This window comes from Myxine glutinosa, chromosome 5 (genome assembly GCF_964187855.1).
Source record: "Myxine glutinosa chromosome 5, kmMyxGlut1.1, whole genome shotgun sequence".
NCBI lineage: Eukaryota > Metazoa > Chordata > Myxini > Myxiniformes > Myxinidae > Myxine > Myxine glutinosa.
This window is the reverse complement of record NC_136265.1, coordinates 44,778,309-44,797,620: the sequence shown is the minus strand read 5'-3', so window position 1 is coordinate 44,797,620 and position 19,312 is coordinate 44,778,309. Positions and strand designations below refer to the sequence as shown.

At 44.5% G+C, this 19,312-nt stretch overlaps 1 protein-coding gene across 7 annotated transcripts in view; it reads left to right on the top strand.

The window, feature by feature from the left end:
- The window catches only part of BACC1 (BPTF associated chromatin complex component 1), a 65,907-nt gene extending 47,155 nt beyond the window's left edge, over positions 1-18,752 (top strand). For 3 of the 7 annotated variants that reach the window (XM_068117187.2, XM_068117192.2, XM_068117193.2), the window contains 3 exons: positions 4,220-4,437; positions 4,679-4,805; positions 18,481-18,752. In XM_068117187.2, coding sequence (XP_067973288.2) covers positions 4,220-4,437; positions 4,679-4,805; positions 18,481-18,544 — 409 coding nt within the window. In that variant the 3' untranslated portion in view covers positions 18,545-18,752. Of the gene's footprint in view, positions 1-4,219; positions 4,438-4,678; positions 4,815-18,446 lie in introns of all 7 variants that reach the window. The other 4 variants (XM_068117188.2, XM_078778004.1, XM_068117189.2 and 1 more) reach the window with 3 other exon arrangements.
- The last annotated feature ends 560 nt before the right edge of the window (positions 18,753-19,312 follow it).

Sequence of the window (19,312 nt, the reverse complement as noted above, 5' to 3'; positions counted from 1 at the left end):
AGAGAGCAATTTACTTTGGAAGAATTCCCAGGATGAGTTGATGTCAGAGGTGGTAGAGATGGGAGACCAGTCCAGATGATTGATGGCTGCTTGAAGACCGTGCCAGTTGGCCTGAGTGAAATGCCAGACTCGTCGATGCTGAGCAGGCTCCCTGAGAATGGTCAGAGAGATGTCCACTTTAACAAGGACATGATCAGATGATCCGATTGGAGCAGAAGAAGAGCAGCAGACATTTTCAGGGAAGCTAGTCATAACCAAGTCCAGAAGAGAAGATGCTCCGTTGACTGAGATCCGGGTTGGGAAATTGACAGATTGTGTCAGTCCCAGTGAGTCGCAGAAGTCCTTTGCTGAGGAGCCATGGCTGGTGAGAGAGGTACCCACACCCAGCCAACTGGCATGATGACAGTTGAAATCACCACATATGAGGAAGAGAGAGTTGGGATGAGTCGATAGAAGTTGGTCCATATTATCAGACAGCGAGATGTAGATGGAGTCATCACTGTTTGGTGGACGGTACAACACACATATGAACAAGAGGTGGGAGCGAAGGGGAAGCCATAGCCAGAGGTATTCCTGGGGGTGAGGTGGAGAGAGTGCAGTGCAGGGCGAGTGAGGAAGAGAGTTTTTGATAAAGATAGCAACCCCACCTCCAGGACGAGGCTCAGGTCTATCATACCGGAGGAGGGAGTAACCCGGGAGAGATACTAAGGAATCAGAGACATCATGAAGGAGGAAAGTTTCTGTTAAGCAGATCACGTCTGGTTTGACAGAAGCAACCTGTATGGAGAGATCAGTTAAGTTTGAACGAAGGCCCCGGATGTTTGAGGTCCATACCGTTAATGAAGAGGAAGGGGGAGCATCGGATACAGAACAGGGGGGAACAGGGGTAGGGTAAGATGTGGAAGAGGTAGGGAGAGCTGTTGAAGGTGTGTCAGAGATTTCAGAATAGCTCGGAGAAAGGGAAGGATGGGGCGGACAAAAGGTTTGATGGTGATTGGGTGAGGCACAATGAGGTGTTATTTGAGGAGGGGGAAGAGCGAGGCAGAAGGTTGGGGGAGATGGAGGTGAGAGTTGGAAGGGGGAAGAAGCGGGGAGGACGCTTTGAGGAGGGGGGGTGAGAGGGGGGAAATTGAGAAGAAATGAGGGTGGGGAGATTTGAAGGGGAGGGGCGAGGGGGGAGTTTGGGAGGGAAGGGACAAGGGGAGGGATTTGAAAGGGATGGGATATGGGGGAGATTTGGAGGGGAGGGGTGAGGGAGGAGTCTAGGAGGGGAGGGGCGAGGGGGAGTCTTGGAGGGGAGGGGTGAGGGGGTAGTTTAGGAGGGAGGGGGCAAGGGGGGAGATTTGAAAGGGATGGGTGATGGGGAAGATTTGGAGGGGAGGGGTGATGGGGAAGATTTGGAGGGGAGGGGTTATGGGGAAGATTTGGAGGGGAGGGGTGAGATTGGATTTTAGAAAGTGTACGATTAATGGGAAACGAACATTTATTGCAAAATGAGTTTCTTGTGACCTTCGAGTTAAAAATACGTTTAAGGACGCTGGATGGAGGATGGAGTGCAGGAGAGTTTACGGAATGTAGAAAAAAGGCACTATAGGAGATGGAATTTTTTTTTGGGATGAATAGATTTGGTGAGCAAGTCGAAAGCAGCCTTTTAAAGAAGAAGAAGAAAAAGGTGTTATAATATATGACGGAATACATAACTTGAGGGGAAAGTGTAAACATTGAAGGTTAATAACAGTGAAAACTATCTGGGGAAATGGGGGAGAAACACGTGGTCGAAGAACGAACGAACGAATAAGAATGAATAAACGAATGAGAACAGAGAAGGAAATGTTTTTTTTTTTGTTTTTTTTTAGTTGAGATTTACACAAGGAAGTAGGCTATGGGGTGAAAAGACTGGGAAAACAGAGAACGAAAGTTATTGGATCACAAACGACGGACCGCTGAGAGAAGAAACAAAGCCTCAAGGTTGTACACTGTACAAGGCCTCAAGACACGACACGAATTAACACGATTTTCAATACAGGTATGAAAGATTTGCACCGAAAATCTTCCTCGGGACACAATATACGTACGCACACCATAAAATAAATAGTTATAACGAAAATACAAATGGGAACAATTTATTACTTAACTTAGATTAACTTCGACTTAACTTAACTTAACTTAACTTCGACTTAACTTCGATCTCTTCTACACACGGTGATTCTTTCCCATTCTTTTTCTCTCTCGGCCATTGCTCTTTGTTTTTGTGTTATTCCTTCTTTCCTCCTTGTGCATGTCCATCTCTTCTCCTTGGTTGTTGTCCCCCGTCGCACAGCGTAGCGAAAGGGGGACTATGGCTTTCCTGTCCGGGCGTGCGGGCGGGCGTGCGTGCGTGCGTAAGCGAAGGACCGCATTCAAATTTGGTGTGGGTGCAACCCATGTCAAAATCCAAGATGGCCGCTGCCATGTATGTCTGATGCCATGCATGTCTGAACCTTGTGAGATGAATATCTTGAAAAATAAGCGAAGTACCAACGTCTAATTTGGTGTGTGGGTGTATCTCGGTATAAGGAAGAACGCTATTGAAAATTGGGTCACCATGTCAAAATACAAGATGGCCGCCACCATATATATGTCTGAACCTTGTGAGCGAAATATCGCGAAAAATAAGCGAAGTACCAACTTCTAATATGGCGTGTGGGTGTATCTAGGCACAAGGAAGGACGCTGTTTAAAATTGGGTCACCACGTCAAAATCCAAGATGGCCGCCGCCATGTATGTCTGAACCTTGTGAGATGAATATCTTGAAAGATAAGCGAAGTACCAACTTCTAATTTGGTGTGTGGGTGTATCTCGGCATAAGGAAGAGCGCCATTGAAAATTGTGTCGCCACGTCAAAATCCAAGATGGCCGCCACCGTATATATGTCTGAAACTTGTGAGCAAAATATCTCGAACAATAAGCGAAGTACCAACGTCTAATCTGGTGTGTGGGTGTATCTATTGGGTCGCCACGTCAAAATCCAAGATGGCCACCACGATGTATGTCCGAACCTTGTGAGATGGATATTTTGGAAAATAAGCGAAGTCCCAACTTCTAATTTGCTGTGTGGGTGTATCTCGCCATAGGGAAGAACGCTATTGAAAATTGGGTCGCCACGTCAAAATTCAAGATGGCCGCCACCATATATATGTCTGAACCTTGTGAGCGAAATATCTTGAAAAATAAGCGAAGTACCAACTTCTAATCTGGTGTGTGGGTGTATCTAGGCATAAGGAAGAACGCTATTGAAAATTGGGTCGCCATGTCAAAATCCAAGATGGCCGCCGCCATGTATGTCTGAATCTTGTGAGAAGAATATCTTGAAAGATAAGCGAAGTACCAACTTCTAATTTGGTGTGTGGGTGTATCTTGGCATAAGGAAGACCGCTATTGTAAAGTGGGTCGCCACGTCAAAATCCAGGACGGCCGCCACCATATATATGTCTGAACCTTGTGAGCGAAATATCTTGAAAAATAAGCGAAGTACCTTCTGGTGTATGGGTGTATCTAGGCATAAGGAAGAACGCTATTGAAAATTGGGTCGCCACGTCAAAATCCAAGATGGCCGCCTCCATGTATGTCTGACCCTTGTGAGCGAAATATCATATCATAGCATGTTTTCTGCGTGTTCCACTTTGTCAACTCACATCACTTCCCCGACGGGGGACCTAGGCGTAACGCTTGTTTTCATGGCTGTTTTGGACGTGAACGATCATACGGTGTCCTTTGCGAAGAGTGGGCGAGCTATCGCCAGCACCATGAACAAATTACAAATTGGTGCCTTCGCCAAACATTAAGCCTGGCCATTCAGTTCGTCAAAGACTTGGGCCAAGCTTCTCCCAACCAACTCCACATGAACATGGGAATAATTGTGGGCATTAAAGAAGAAGATGAAGCTTGGAGCTAACTATGCGACAACATTAATATTGAAAGTGAAGGGGTGCACACATGCGAGGACATGTATGCTTAATATAGTTGTGCTTTCTTAAACCATAAAAGCATGTTGGACTTACTATGACATTCATAAGCTACATTTTATTTTAGTCTTCAATAATTTATATATCCGGACAAGCCTCTGCATTGTTGAATGCTCAGTCTTCCTGTACTTGTACTATACAGGCACCCATCAGCATAACAAAAGTGTAATGAATCATCGTAAGCATCGGCTTTAAAAACATTTTTTTGTTCCTAGAGCCCAGATCAAAGTGGCTCTGAAGAGGAAGACGTATGAAGATGGTGGCCTCGGATCCGCAGTTGTAGATGCTCAAGCGAAATCTCCGAGGAAAGGCGGTACCGGTTTGGGTGCTTCGGCCATGTCTGCCTTATCCACTTCCGGTGCAACTGCTGTCCAGCTCTCTGGGGGATCAGGTGCCGAGGCTGCAACGGTGAAGAGACAAAAAACGATGTCTGGTAAACCATTAACTGCCATTAAAATCGTTTTGTTTATTTTTTATTCTTGGATGAATGAACCTTGATGCACTGTGTTCACGCACACTCGACCATTGGAGGGTGCATTCACTATTTCAATCGACTCTCGAATAACGGCACTTATGCATCAAAATTGAACTTGCCTTTATTGACACGTTTCCCTTTTCATGGATTTATACACTAAAGCTGTGTGACGCTGTTTAATTTTGTTCTTATGTTTCAGATGTCACCCTCAGTGCTCTCAATGACTCTGAGAGCGGCTGCGATTTGGTGGACATTGATGGGTTGGTGGAGACGCATACCGGAGGCAAGAACTTTGTGCCTGGCAGGGTGAAGGTGGAGGGAATAGAGTAAGAGAGGTGATGGAGGCTGGGAAGTCTAATCCACGACGATAAACGTTTGTTAGTTTTAAACAGCTCGTGAATCACGATGAAGCAAGATAAAGTACGGACAATGAACACGTTCGGAACGGGGCAATGAGGACTGGGCAGACGTGAAAGAACTAGGAGAAGCTGTAAAGACGTAAGGGGTGCAAGAAAGGCCACTGGCTAGTCCGTGACATTGTACAGTTTTATACGCCATCACTGGCTTTGATGTAATACGACGGTGAGGGCCTTTGCATTTACCTAGTTTGCCGATACACCGGTTGGGCAGATACACCTGCCATATGAAATGCTCGCTCCGATGGGAATTTGTTTCGGCACAATGTTGTTTGAAATAAGACACTGGCCAGCACAGAGCCAGGATGTAAACGCCATGGAGTCACTGTGGACAATCCTGGAATGCTGCCTGAAGGCCAGAGTCAACAAAGCACAATCTCGGCCCAGCTATAAACGGCCATCCTGATGTTTTGCATTAAGGTGTGCGCCGTCCCTCGGATGGAAGTTAAACTGGATGTTCCATCTGCTACCGTTAGTTGTTGGACGCTAAAGATTCCACGGTGTCTTTCTTGAAGAGTAGGCAAATTAGAGCAGGCACCCTGGAACAAATTACAAATTCCTTGCCTGCACTTCTGATAGCAAGTGGATCTGTCTGGTCTTGTCACAGGCTCCTCGACAGCAGGTTACCTTACTTGCTATCTCAGGGTGCGGTGTGTGTGTCATTAGTTGTTATCTCCATATGCAGGTTTCAGGAGATGGAACGGAGCCCTCCCAGGTCTCAAAGTACCCACCGTGCATGCGTCCGTCCATCTGTCTGTTTTACATTGAACGTTCTTAAGTATATATGATGCAAGGTATTTTGAGGGGTCATCACTAAGATGCAAGAAGTCAATTGTTGACATTTATGGGTTTTTTCTGCATAGTCCTTTTGCAAACATTGTAAAATCACGTTCAGTCGTATGTCATGCATGGCCCGCCAGTTTGTGAAGGACTTGGGCCAAAATTCTCCATTTGTCCTTTTGCTCAAAATTCAAATTTCGCGATTCTACATTCTTCGGTTCGTGGGAGTCATTTAGTCAATGCTGACATATTGTTGCTTCTAAATTGTCCATCTACACATCTTTGGTAACCACTCTCACTTCCATTCATCCTTTCTTACCTAATTCCACCTTATTATTTTGGTTAACAAAATTTTTCCTTTGGACTTTTTCTTTGTCATTTGAGAGGCAGCATTTGTGGCCTACTTCAGTACATTATACAGACAGATAGACAAACAGACGGACTCAAATGCATTACCCTATCCTCTGGCTAGGGTAAAAAAAAAAAGGGTCGGCAATTTTGTTTAAAAAAAAAAATGGTGACCGACGACTAATTTGTTTGTTACATCAATGGTCGCTGTAATAACGCGAGTGACATCTGATTGGATGGCAATAGGTGTATTACCAAATTGAGAACTCGCAAATATTTCAATCGATCCCTTGACTAGTGTAGCATTTGATTTACTCATGATGCTGAATTAGAAACCATTCCAAGATATCGTCTGGAAATCGCCGTGAAGGTTCTGAATAAGGAAGGATGTCAGGCCCGTCACTAGGATTTCCCAAGGCGACTGGGGGGGATGCGAATCCAGAAGATGGAAGTGTTTTATTGTTCCTGCAATACAGCAGGCCCTGCTTGGCGAGTCCTGGGGCATCCCTACAACTACCACCTGGAAAATTTGAAATTCTCGACTTCAATATAATTCCCCACATTTTAGAGATTATTTGGGATGGAATATGTCAAGAAAATTTTAAAATTTCAACAATCCACCATCACATTAATATCTACATTTCCATTGCTGCAGGAATGCAAATTGTGGCCTACTTTAATCAAAAGTTCTTTGTTATATATGGCATGCCTTTCGTCCACAATCATCTGCAACTTATATGTACTTACATATACTTTCCTTGACATTGAACGTAACGGCAAATGAAATCTCAGTTTTAATATAACAAAATGTTATTGAGGTAACATTACATTTAGTGCCCGAAACATGTTAATCCTGATTACTCTGATCCTACCACCTTTTCATTTTGATCGAAGGCCTAATATTTCAGAGGTTTGCATTTAGCTTGTCAAATTCTCCACATTACCTTGCAAAACGAGGCAGATCTGCTATATTCATAACTTACTGGCACTTAAAATATTCACAAAAATAACAATTACGCAATTGATTGCCACTGAATTGGCTGCATGATTTGAAGTAAGCTCAAATAATAAGAGTTATAAAGTTAACTAGATTGGCACTTGGTAGAGTTCATACCTCTGCAGGCTGAACAGCTTACGTTTTCTTTCCCATGAATAGGCCGGATCTGCATCCGGACCTTAACCAAAGTCTAATCGGCTTGTTCATGTCACCTACCCAACTCATCCACCAAGTTTTGTCATACCCCGTCCACAACCTTTTGAGATATCATAAATATATCGGTTTTTTGGCCCAATCACTCAATAGTGAAGAATCGCTAAAGATCTTTTTTCAAAAATCGCTGATTCGCTAAAGCCGATTCGCTAATCGCTGATTCGCTGATTCGCTAAATCGCTAAAGAACAGAACATCTTCACCAAAATCGAATCAATTCATCCTTGTCACACACCAAGCCTGTACACCACGTTTTAGCCTAATCTATCTACTTTTTGAGGTATCCTGCTCACAGACAGACATAGAAGACAGACACAGACATGTTTGGTGCACAAACACATGCAAATGGTGCATGAGGGTGAGAACATAACCTCCGTCCACCTTTGGTGGTGGAGGTGATAATGAATAAATGAAAGTTGTTTTTTTGTTTTGTTGAAGTGTTCAGTCTTCAGATCAGTCCGCCCCTCTCTCATAATACTTGCCTGGATGTCACTGGAGCACTTGATCCAATTAGGGTAGCCTAGACCAATCTTTCAGCTCAAAATCTCCCACAGCTGCATTTGATGCATGTCGTAATGAACGTCCAGCAGCCCTAGATGCCGTCAAACACTGTTCCGTCATGGTAGTCTGGCATTGATCTCACATTCTGAACATGTTGCAGGAATGCTAGCAAATATCTTCAGTTGGGTAAAGATGTTTGAAAAGAGACAATCAAGTCATCGCATATCCTGAGGGCCTCGTCAACCATATCTGGAATCTGATTTTTTCATTTCTCGACTCCAGATACTTTTGCTCCACAATAACCCTCCATCTCAACAGCTCACTCTGAAATAATTCAGGTGATTGCAAGTATTTGGTGTACAACTACATCATGCCTCCAAATCCTGTATTGTGATCGTGGAGTCACACATCACTGAGGGAATGGTGTGCAACATTTTGCTGGCTGTTGTGGATAAAGCCCGAGAACCTTCCAGCAAGTTTGACGATGGTGTGGTCGATCAGTGGAATGGCCAGATTCCTCAGATAATACTCCCTGGAAGTGTCAGCAGGTGTGTTGGATCTATGCGACTGTCCAGCAATTATTGGCAGGGATTGCTCGACACCTAACACTTCTGGGCCAACCGTAGTGCTGGCCTGGATATCTTGTCGATTTTGGTTTCCGCATTGGTTTGCATCGTGCCATATGGCGCTTTTGCTTCTGACAACGTCATTGATTCTGCTGCAGCATCACCGCTACGCCATAGAAATGTGAAAGGCTGGACATGTATCGATTGTAAGCACATTGAAGATGAAGTCGAAACTTGTCAAGGCCTTTATCATTCCGCATGCTTTTACTTTGGAATCCAGGTCCTATTGACTTTGGGTGAACAGTTTATCATAGTCATCCTGGTGTAATCTGTGGGCAATGACCTCCATAACAGCTACCAGGTAAACATAGACCTGGCAGAAATGGTGGAAATCTGAGTGCTGTTCAACCCACCTTGTTTTGCACAAGTCCAGCAACGGCTTTCATGAAGAGGTGTCGGTGACGTGCTCATTGATGATGCATTTAAGTAACCCCTCTTTCTCAGGGCTGTTTGAAAAACCAAGCACACATGTTCCAGCACATCAAGAGGAGTCCGTACATTTGGTAAATTGCTGGAATGGACAATGACAAGATTCAGGCAATGCGCACAGCAGTGCATGTTTATCGCCCGAGAGGACTGTTCTCTTATTCGCCCCTGGGCTGAAAACCAATACGCTAACTTGACATTGCCGCTGCGCCAACATACCTCGACCCGTGAACGTTACGAACATGCAAAATTGTGCCGTTTCCAGATCTTTAAATATTTTCCCTGGCAAGTACATGACTCATTCCTCTTCTTCTTTTTCTTCTCCTCCTCTTCCCTTTATAAGGCTGGAGGTCCAATGGTACCAAACCTCTGCCCTGCCTTGACATATTTTCCTCTTTTCTGGATAGCGAGGATAAAGATACATCTTCCTTCCTTGTCTGATTGATTGGAACTGCCTCATGCTGAACAGCACGGCAGGCATCCTTTACTACCCCAAAACTGACTACAGAATGAAAAACGATGATGACGAGATCGAAGATGAGTAAAAAGATGGTGCTTTGAATTCATGTGATCACGTATCCTCCAATCACAATCGTTTTCGCTCAAACCGAATTCGCTGAACTCTGGTATTCTATGGATGATGACCACAAGCACCCTCCCCCCTGATTTAATGTGGAACACACACCACTCACGAGCCGCTCTGGGCCCAGGTGCAGCGGGGAAGTATCGGAAGAACCCAAAAACATTTCCCTCTGCCTTAGCATGTCAGGAATAGCAGAGAACAATGAATCTTTGGAAGCAACGCCCAATAGATTGACGAGGCTAAAGGTAAAAATAGAGAAAAACACGCACAACGCTGTGTCTGGGGGCCCGGAGCGCTCGAGTACTGGAGATATACACCCACCCAGCAAACTACGTCCAGTTCCGATTATCACCTTCAAATCTATGAACTCGATAAATTCCTCCCTTCTGGTCTTTTCCGCGTCCATGGACCGCAAGATGAGCGGCATCTGTTCGGAGTTATGGCTTGTCACTTTGTTCGCCATGATTGCAAAATATTTGCTTTGTTGGACTTCTTTAATAATCCTGAGCTGGATGACATGTATGCCCAGGACAATGATCATCTCATTTTGTGAATGTGGTGACATGTAAAGGACTTGGCTAACCTTTCTTTCAATCTGCTTTGTCTTCCTTTGGATCTTTGGCTATGATATATATATTATTTATATATATATGCAGTGCATTCAGATTCAGTGCATTGGCTAACCCCCGCTCTTGCTCGGAAAATGGCCTTAAAATGCCTGTTGTTGTTGTTGTATTCAGAAAGTATTCAGACCCCTTCACTTTTTTCACATTTTGTTATGTTGCAGCCTTATGCTGAAATCGTTTAAATTCATTTTTTCCCTCATCAATCTACACTCAATACCCCATAATGACAAAGAGAAAACAGGATTTTAGAAAGTTTTGCAAGTTTATTAAAAATAATAAACTGAAATATCACATTTACATAAGTATTCATACCCTTTGCTATGACACTTTAAATTTAGCTCAGGTGCCTCCCATTTCTCTTGATCATCTTTGAGATGTTTGTACACCTTGATTGGAGTCCACCTGTGGTAAATTCAATTGATTGGACATGATTTGGAAAGGCACACACCTGTCTATATAAGGTCTCACAGCTGACAATGCATATCAGAGCAAAAACCAAGCCATGAGGTCGAAGGAACTGCCTGCAGAGCTCAGAGACAGGATTGTGTCGAGGCACAGATCTGGGGAACCTACAAAAAAAATTCTGCTGCATTGAAGGTTCCCAAGAGCACAGTGGCCTCCATAATTCTTAAAGGGAAGAAGTTTGGAACAACCAGGACTCTTCCTAGAGCTGGCCGCCAGGCCAAGCTGAGCAAACGGGGGAGAAGGGCCTTGGTAAGAGAGGTGATCAAGAACCCGATGGTCACTCTGGCTGAGCTCCAGAGATCCTGTGTGGAGATGGGAGAAACTTCCACAAGGACAACCATCACTGCAACACTCCACCAATCTGGGCTTTATGGCAGAGTGGCTAGGCGGAAGCCTCTCCTCAGTGAAAGACACATGAAAGCCCGTTTGGAGTTTGCAAAAAAGCACCTAAAGGACTCTCAGACTGTGAGAAACAAGATTCTGTGGGCTTTCTGGTGTGAAAATATATATATTTCTTAAGAAAGAAGGCCTTTCCAACCAGAAAGTAAAAACTAGATCTACTCCACAAATTTTTGAGCAATCAAACGAGCAGACCCGGTCTCAGGCTATGTTTCACCCACTTCACAGCAGGCTTCCTCAAGCCAATAGACCATGAGCCCTGGCACGTACCGGATTTTATTGACCATTGGCCGTTTCTGGTAACGTGACAGCGCTCGATGTTAGATGTTGGAGTTTTTTTTAAATTTTGCAAACGTCAAGCATTGATGATTGATGGGTTGCTCTGCTCATTTTTTTTTCTTTTCGTTATTACTCACGTGGTCTGGTATTGAATGTGCGTGAGCATGCGTGTGTGGCGCTTGTTTTATTATTATTATTTTTTTTTTTTTTTTTTTTTTTTTTTACTCAACTGGACTATGTCCAGCTGAGTTTTTGTCGACACCCAGTGTCCGTCGTCCGTCTGTCTGTCTGTCGTCTGTAAACAATTCGACGTCTACGCTCTAAAAGTCACAAATATTGATCAGATTTGATGAAACTTTTTATGCAGCATCTTTAAGACATAAACTAGTTTGGGATTGCATTTGGGCGTTGCACGCCCAAAAATGGTCGTGGCAGGGCGGCCATATTGAAAAATCAATTTTTGTCAATCTGGTACTTCCTACTGTAGCTAGAAGGCTGAAACTTGGTGTGTAGACAGTATGTAACAAACCTCAACACATATAATAAATTCAAGTCTGAAATCTGAGAAAAGTAATTGTAGTTTTACTTTTCATGCCGCACTTAAAACTAAATTTTTTCTAGTTTCCTGTTTAAATATGAGATACCTTCAACGTTAGTTTTTTTTTTGGTTGTTTTTTGTATACAAGATTGAGGCTCGTGAAAGAGCTAACATTAATCACAAAGAAAGACAAACCGACACATAAAACATATAATAAGGGGAGCAGTAGACAAGATGGGGAGAGAGGGGGAAGGACACAAACACAACATTTGAGAGCTGGGACATCGAGAGATCTGTGGGAGGAAGAGGGCTTTGGGGGGGCATGGGGTGGGGGTGGGAGAGGTATAAAACATATGGACACTGCAAGGACTTCCAGGAAAGAAGTTGGAATTTCAAAAAAAGTGGATCTGGGGTGAATTAGTGGGGGTAGAAAAGATCAAGGTTATGGATGGGGGAAGATAAGAGATGGTGGTGAACAGCTGTTTTAAAGACCTGGAGGGGGGAGTGGGATTGAAGGGAGTGTGGGAGTTTGTTCCAGAGGCGGGAGAAAAGAGGAATGAAAGAGTGAAGGTGAGCAGAGAGCCTAGATTTCGGCAGTTTAACCATCAGAGGGCTGTTGGCAGATCTTGTGCGACCTGTAGGAATATTTGGGGGACAGAGCACAGATAGAGCTGGGGGAGCAAGGTCGGAGAGGAGTCGGTAGAAGACAGAAAGACCACCTACCTGCCTGCAGTGAGTGAGTGAAAGGCCCTCGGAGATGGCTTCATCGTGGGAGATTCCAATGATTCTGAAAGCTTTGGTTTCAATAGCGTGAAGCCGAGCTAGGTGTGAGGCAGGAGCACTGGCCCATAGGGGAGAACAGTATTCCATTGAGCTGCGGATGAAAGCCTTGTATGTGGTGAGGAGCTCAAGTGTGCCAAGGAAGGACTTCACACGACGGAGGATGCCCAGTCGGCGACTGGCTTTGGAGGCCAGCTTGGAAATGTGGTTTCCCCAGGAAAGATCATGGCAGATAGTGAGACCCAAAAGCTTGAGCGACAGAACTTCTTGGAGAGGATTGTTGAGAAAGTAGATGGAAAGGTTGTCCAGTCGGTCTTTTCGGAGAGACAGAGTAAGAGTGTGAGATTTGTCAGGATTGAAAGACATGTTCCACTTGTTTGCCCAGTCTGTGATTTTGTCCAGGTCTTCAAAGAGTGAGGAGGCTGCAGACTGCCGATCTGAGGGAAGAGGAATGGAGCGGCAGAGAGTGGAGTCATCAGCAAAGAGATAGAGAGGATTTTCCAGAGAGTCAGAGAGATCATTGATAAAGACCAGGAAAAGCACAGGGCCCAGAACACTGCCTTGGGGAACTCCAGCCTGAACAGGAAGGGGAGATGAGAGAAATCCATTCAGAGCCACACGTTGACTACGGCCAGAGAGGAAGTCCGCAAACCATGCGTGGAGATTTCCATGGATACCATAGGAGGAGAGTTTGGTGAGCAGAGCTGGGTGCCAGACCGTATCGAAGGCACGTGATATGTCAAGGGCGACAGCTCTGATTTCCTGTTTGGCATTGAGGACCTCCATCCATTGTTGAGACAGCAGAAGCAGCATGTCCAGAGTAGAATGACCTGGTCTGAATCCAAATTGATGATCGGAGATCAAGCCATTGGAGAAGAGGAAGGATTTGATATCCGAAGCAATGATGGATTCCATGACTTTGCTGATAATTGGGAGCAGGCTGATTGGTCTGTAGTTGCAAGGATCTGTTTTAGCACGTTTTTTGTGTAAAGCGGTAATGTTTGCTGATTTCCAAGATGCTGGCAGATGACCTTGAGCAAAAGAGAGGGTGAGATAGAGCGGAAGAGCAGGATTTTAGGACCCGTGGGCTGATGCCGTCTGGTCCAGTTGCAGAATCAGAGTTGAGGTTTGACAGGAACTTCTCCACCTTGTCAGGAGAGAAGGACACAGAGTCCAGGAGCAGTTGGGTTCGACTGGGTAAGGTGGGAACAGAGAGAGATGGGTTTGGGACACAAGATTTTGAGGCATTCGGCTTTGTCACGTGCGGTGTCAACTGTGTAGCCATTTGAGGTAAGGGAGGGGATGGAGAGGGAACAAACACCAAAAACGGATTTGACCAGATGCCACCAGGATTTGGAGGAAGGAGACAGGTTTGAGAGTTCAGTCTTGAGTGTGGAGAGATAGTGCTTCCTGGCACTCCTGAGGGTAGACAGTAGACACACACTTGTTCCGAGCTTGGTGGAAGGAACTGGGATTGCCTTCAGTTGTATTCGCCTTCCAAGAGGCAAAGGCAAAACGTACTGTACCTCCTAGCACATATAAACTATATAGTTTGTGGTTCTATTATGCATATTCTAACCATATTGATATAGACCAGTTGAGTTCAGGTTCCCTGGAACCTCTAGTTTTTGTTTGTTGCTCACCTCATCCAGCTGTTTGTACCATCCAGTTTTTGCCATTTGTATAACTAGCAACGGTACCCGCCCCACGGGCGAGGCTTCAATTGTGAGGCCCAAATGAAAAGGTAAAATACCAGTAATTGAAGGCTTTTAAATTTTAAACGATTCATATAAACATCCGTTAAATCATATCACAAGCAAATCATCAAAATCTAAACAGTATCTTACAAACACAACATTCTTACAAACAGTATCTTACAAACATGTGTGCATCCACACAATTCACCAAATGTCCCACATTCCACACATCCACACAATCACGTGTATGGATGTTACGTCTGTGTGCCGTGTGTGTGGATGCTATGCACGGGTGGGAGGCCAGAGGCAAACAGGCAATGCAGATACGGCGAATGCTAAAGCATGAAACCAATAAATTCCACATTCCTGTAGCACCTTCAGTCGCACGTCAGACATGGACAGCAAGTTTGTGAAGGACTTTCATGAAAAAGGTACCCGTTCGCAAACAAACGGGCTCGTTCACTTATAGAAACATCGATCGTGGGTCCGTGGCGAATCTGAATATGGCGATCCGTGAAGTTCACGTTCAGAAAGTAGAAACCATCACGGCATGTCATCATTCACTTGAACTCGATATCTCTTTTTTCATTCCAAACAACATAACTCCAATTAATCACAAAATAAACTTTTAACAACATTGTTAATGTTTCCTTCATTGTAAAAACTACGAAATCAACAGTTAAAAGGATTTTGAGCCGATATGTGTTACGGCCTTGGCAAGATCAATGGAGACAGCGATCTGTTAGCGTATACACTGCCCAAATAGCTATGTGGAATTCTCTCATGTAGAGATAAAATGTCTTTGAACTTTTCCCGAGGTCATTATTTACTTTTAATGATGTATATATACGAATGATGTTTATATTGGTTTTGGGTCGTCCTTTCCGCATATCTCGTGGGATTGTAAGTTGGATAGACGGTCGTGACGTGATGGCGGCGAATGGGCTGGAATTCTCTCAAGCAGGGATTCAACGCCCACAACGGTACCCGCCGCCCTGCGGGCGGGGCTTCAATTGGGAGGCCCAAATGAAAAGGTAAAATATCAGAAATTGAAGGCTTTTTTTATTTTAAATGATTCAAATCAACATCCGTTAAATCATATCACACGCAAATCATCAAAATCTAAACAATCTTACTATAATTCACCAAATTTCCCACACTGATCGATACACTATGATCGTGATTATCGTGATCGTGAATCGTGATCGATAATCGTGTTCACAATCGCTATGTCGTATGTACTCCCGATACGTGTTTCCTTCAGTTGAAATGGGTTAGAATTCTCCCAAGCAGGGATTCAACCCGTGTCCTTATGAAAGGTCTTTGTCCGAGGTCACCGAGTCTGATCGAGTCCGTGCAGCGATCGGTGCAGCCGTTTGTGCGGCACCCGGGAAAACAACATCGTCACAATGAGAACAATGAACGTCATGCGAACGCGAATGTTATGCGTGAGTCCAAACCTGAGAATTCTGGAGACGAAAGCTGAAATTGGGAAAACTAAATAGCCTATTTTACTCCTGGAGATCCCAGGATTATCCACCCAAAATATCTTTGCGATCGGTTCAGCAGTTTTTACGGTACCTTCGAACAGACAGACGGACGGACATTTTGTGAATTATAGTAAGATAGGTGTGTATTGTGTGGATATGTCCACAGTCTCCCCAGTTAGACCAGCACCTCGGCTCTTCACATGCCATGCTTCCGGTATCAATCTGTTGTTTGTTGGACGTCGCGTCTAGGACACGGGCCCCATCAAATTTGTCAAATTTGTGGCCAGATTGCAGGCAATGACATGCTATGGCTGACTGTGTCACCTTTCCCATCCTAACTGCTCCATCATGTTCATCTAGCCTTTGTTTCAAATTTCTTCCAGTTTCACCAATGTAGAATTGGTCCCAGTTTTTGTATGATGATTGGTAAACGACTACGGATTTATCACCAGTTGATATTGTGTTCTTCAGTTTTGAAATGACAATGCGGATGATGCATAGAGGCTTGTAGGCCACACCAATCCGTACGCTGCGTACTATCTTGCCAATCCTTTCAGAAATGCCCGGGTAGTACGGCAGTACACGGTGCCCAAGCGTGTCTGACTCCTTCCGTTCTGTCTGTTTTGGTTCTTTCAGGTTAGGAAGTATCCCTTTGTTGTACCCATTTCTGAGCCAGACTCCTCTAACTAATCTGATTTATTTAATTGTATCGTCTTTGTAAGATGACACAGTCCATGCCCGAGCTGCCAATGTCCGTGCGACACTGAATTTGTGGGAGGTTGGGTTGCAGGAATGAAAATCCATTAAGCTGTCGGTGTGGTTTAGTTTCCTGTAGACCGATGTATATAGGTAGCCATCAGGTTTACGGTGTACCTCCACATCCAAAAAGGCCAATTTGCTTTATTTTCCCATTTCAATTGTAAAACGAATGCTGGGGAATATCTGGACAAGTTGCCTAAGTAGGTGGTCTACCAGGTCTTTATGCACATTGGTGAAAGTGTCATCCACGTACCTTTTCTAGTATTGTGGGAGCCAATTCTCGTTGGACTCAAATATCTTTTGTTCAAGTTCCTCCATCACGAAGTTAGTCACCACAGCAGAGACCGGTGGACCCATGGCTGTGCCAAATATTTGTCGACAGTGGATACCATCGTAGATGAAGGTCGTGCTATTTAGACATCTCCAGCAGGCCGGTAACATCCTCAGGTGTTAGTTGGCTGTTCTGACGAGCCATTTTAAAATCGTTGCAATGTTTCAAACGATCATGTGTGACACTCAACGTCAGATCGACGGGGATATTGGTGAAGTGAAATCACATCAAAAGGTACCATTGTCTCATCTTCTAGGATTCTAACATCTCTTATCCTTTTGACAAATTCACCACTGTTCTTGATTGTTTATCAGTCTTTCCCACAAGTCCCACAACAGTCTTTCCCACAACAAGTGAAGGGAAAGGTGTATGCTGCATGTGTGAGAAGTGTTATGATTTATGGGAGCGAGACATGGGTAATGAACGTAGAGCAGCAACGAAGGCTGGAAAGTGTGGAAATGCGAATGGTTCGGTGGATGTGCGGAGTATCGTTGAGAGAGAGGAAGACAAATGATGAATTGCGAAAGATGATGGGAATAGAGTCTGTGATTGATGCTGTGAAGAGGAACAGGTTGAGATGGTTTGGTCATGTGTTGAGGAAGGATGAAAGTGACTGGTTGAGAAGAGTGATGGAAATGAATGTAGAAGGAAGTAGAGGACGGGGAAGACCGAGAAAGACTTGGCTGAAGATGGTGGAAGAAGAAATGCGGGCAAGGGGGTTAACAGGGGGAGATGCAGAAAATAGGGCAAAATGGAGAACATTGTCATGGGGACCGCAAGGCCAACCCCCGCTCTTGCAGGGAAAATGGCCTTAAAATGCCTGTTATTGTTTGTTGTATTCACTTTTTCGAAATTCCAACTTCTTTCCTGGAAGTCCTTGCAGTGTCCATATGTTTTATACCTCTCCCACCTCCCCCCAAGCCCTCTCCCTCCCACAGATCTCCCGATGTCCCAGCTCTCAAATGTTGTGTTTGTGCCCTCTCCCCATCTTGTCTACCGCTCCCCTTATTTTGTGTTTTATGTGTCGGTTTGACTTTTTGTGTGATTAATGTTAGCTCTTTCACGAGCCTCGATCTTGTATACAAAAAAAAAAAGAAGCACTTTGCTCACCGAAGGTGGGCCGAGAAATGCCCGCTCGTCACATACAAGGTCACAAGCTCCTCCACTATCTTTTCAGCGATCATGCAGCCAACTTTGTTACTCATCTAGTAACCGGTGATGAGATGTGGTTTCAGAATCGGGTTCCTGGAACCAAATTTGAATGCGTGCACAGGTGACCACGACCATTGGAATGCCTGCGCAGGTTAGATTATGATCGCAGCCTTGATTTGTTTGGGGGACGTTCTAGGTAATTCCATTTGCTTCATGGAACAGCAATCCTTCAGGAATATTCATGATAAGAATCGAATGTTTTGTGGCATCTTGTGTTATTTTGTTCGGAGTAGCTTGCGCTCAGAATGGAGCTTGAAATATGTTGGGATGTGAGTTGAGATGGTGAAACAAAGAATTCATTTGATTGCGTAGGTTTCCCTAAGAATGTCCAATGTGAGTAGGTAAATCTTAAGTGCAGGTACATCTGATTCGCAATCCCAGTTGTGTGAACAATTGGGCGACATTGTCCGCGGGTATAGGATTTACAAGCAACGAGTTCGGAGAAATACTAAAGATAAACCACTTTTTCTTGAAGATATCGATTGCCAATCTCTTTTCCCAGCCTTTGCCATCCCTCTCCTTCCTGGACCCTGTAGATGGTCCCACACTGGAGAAGAACTTCACGGCGGCTTTGACAGAAGAGCCGCCACGTTGAACTAGAGGAGTCTGCTTCGCCGGTCGTCTCAACCTGACTTCCACGAACTCCGATTACCAAGTGCTTTTTGTACAAATTACTTCCGTTCCTTGTTTTCTTTTCGAGATGCTAAGAAGCCACACTGTTACCCCTTACCTGGAGATGTCATGTTGTTTTGTCATGTGTCCTCTAGTTTGTATGATAGTCAGGTATTAAAAAGCTATTTTACATAGAGCAATGTGTGAGTCTGTTTGTTATACATTAGCTCATGTTAGTCCCATTAACAAGCCCCGCATACAGGGCAGAATGAGGATGTTGCAATGATGTAAGGAGTTGGTGTTTAAAGGAGTTTTGTAAGGTTTGGGAAGGGAGGAAAGGTGTGATAAATAATGTCTAGAGGTGGATGAGATGAGGATTTTAAAGGATCGTGTGTTGTAGTGACGATTTTTTTTAGCTCACCTGGAACGAAGTTCAGGGGAGCTTATGCGATGAGCGTTGTCCGTCCGTCTGTAAACACTTCTCCGAAACCGCTGATGGGATTGTGAACAAATTTGGCACAAATGATATTTGTTGTGTTGTGACTAAAGTTTGTTCACGGCATTAAAAAAAATCGGGGTCTAAGGGGGTTTACTGGGGTCAAAGTGCATCCAGGTTTGACCCCCCCCCCCCCCCACCTCCCCCCCAAAATAGATATTTGCCTTCTCTGAAAGTACACACACAATTTCGATGAAGCTTGACCACAACTTTCACCACCCATGATGTACCAAAGCTTGTTCACGGCATTTAAAAAAATC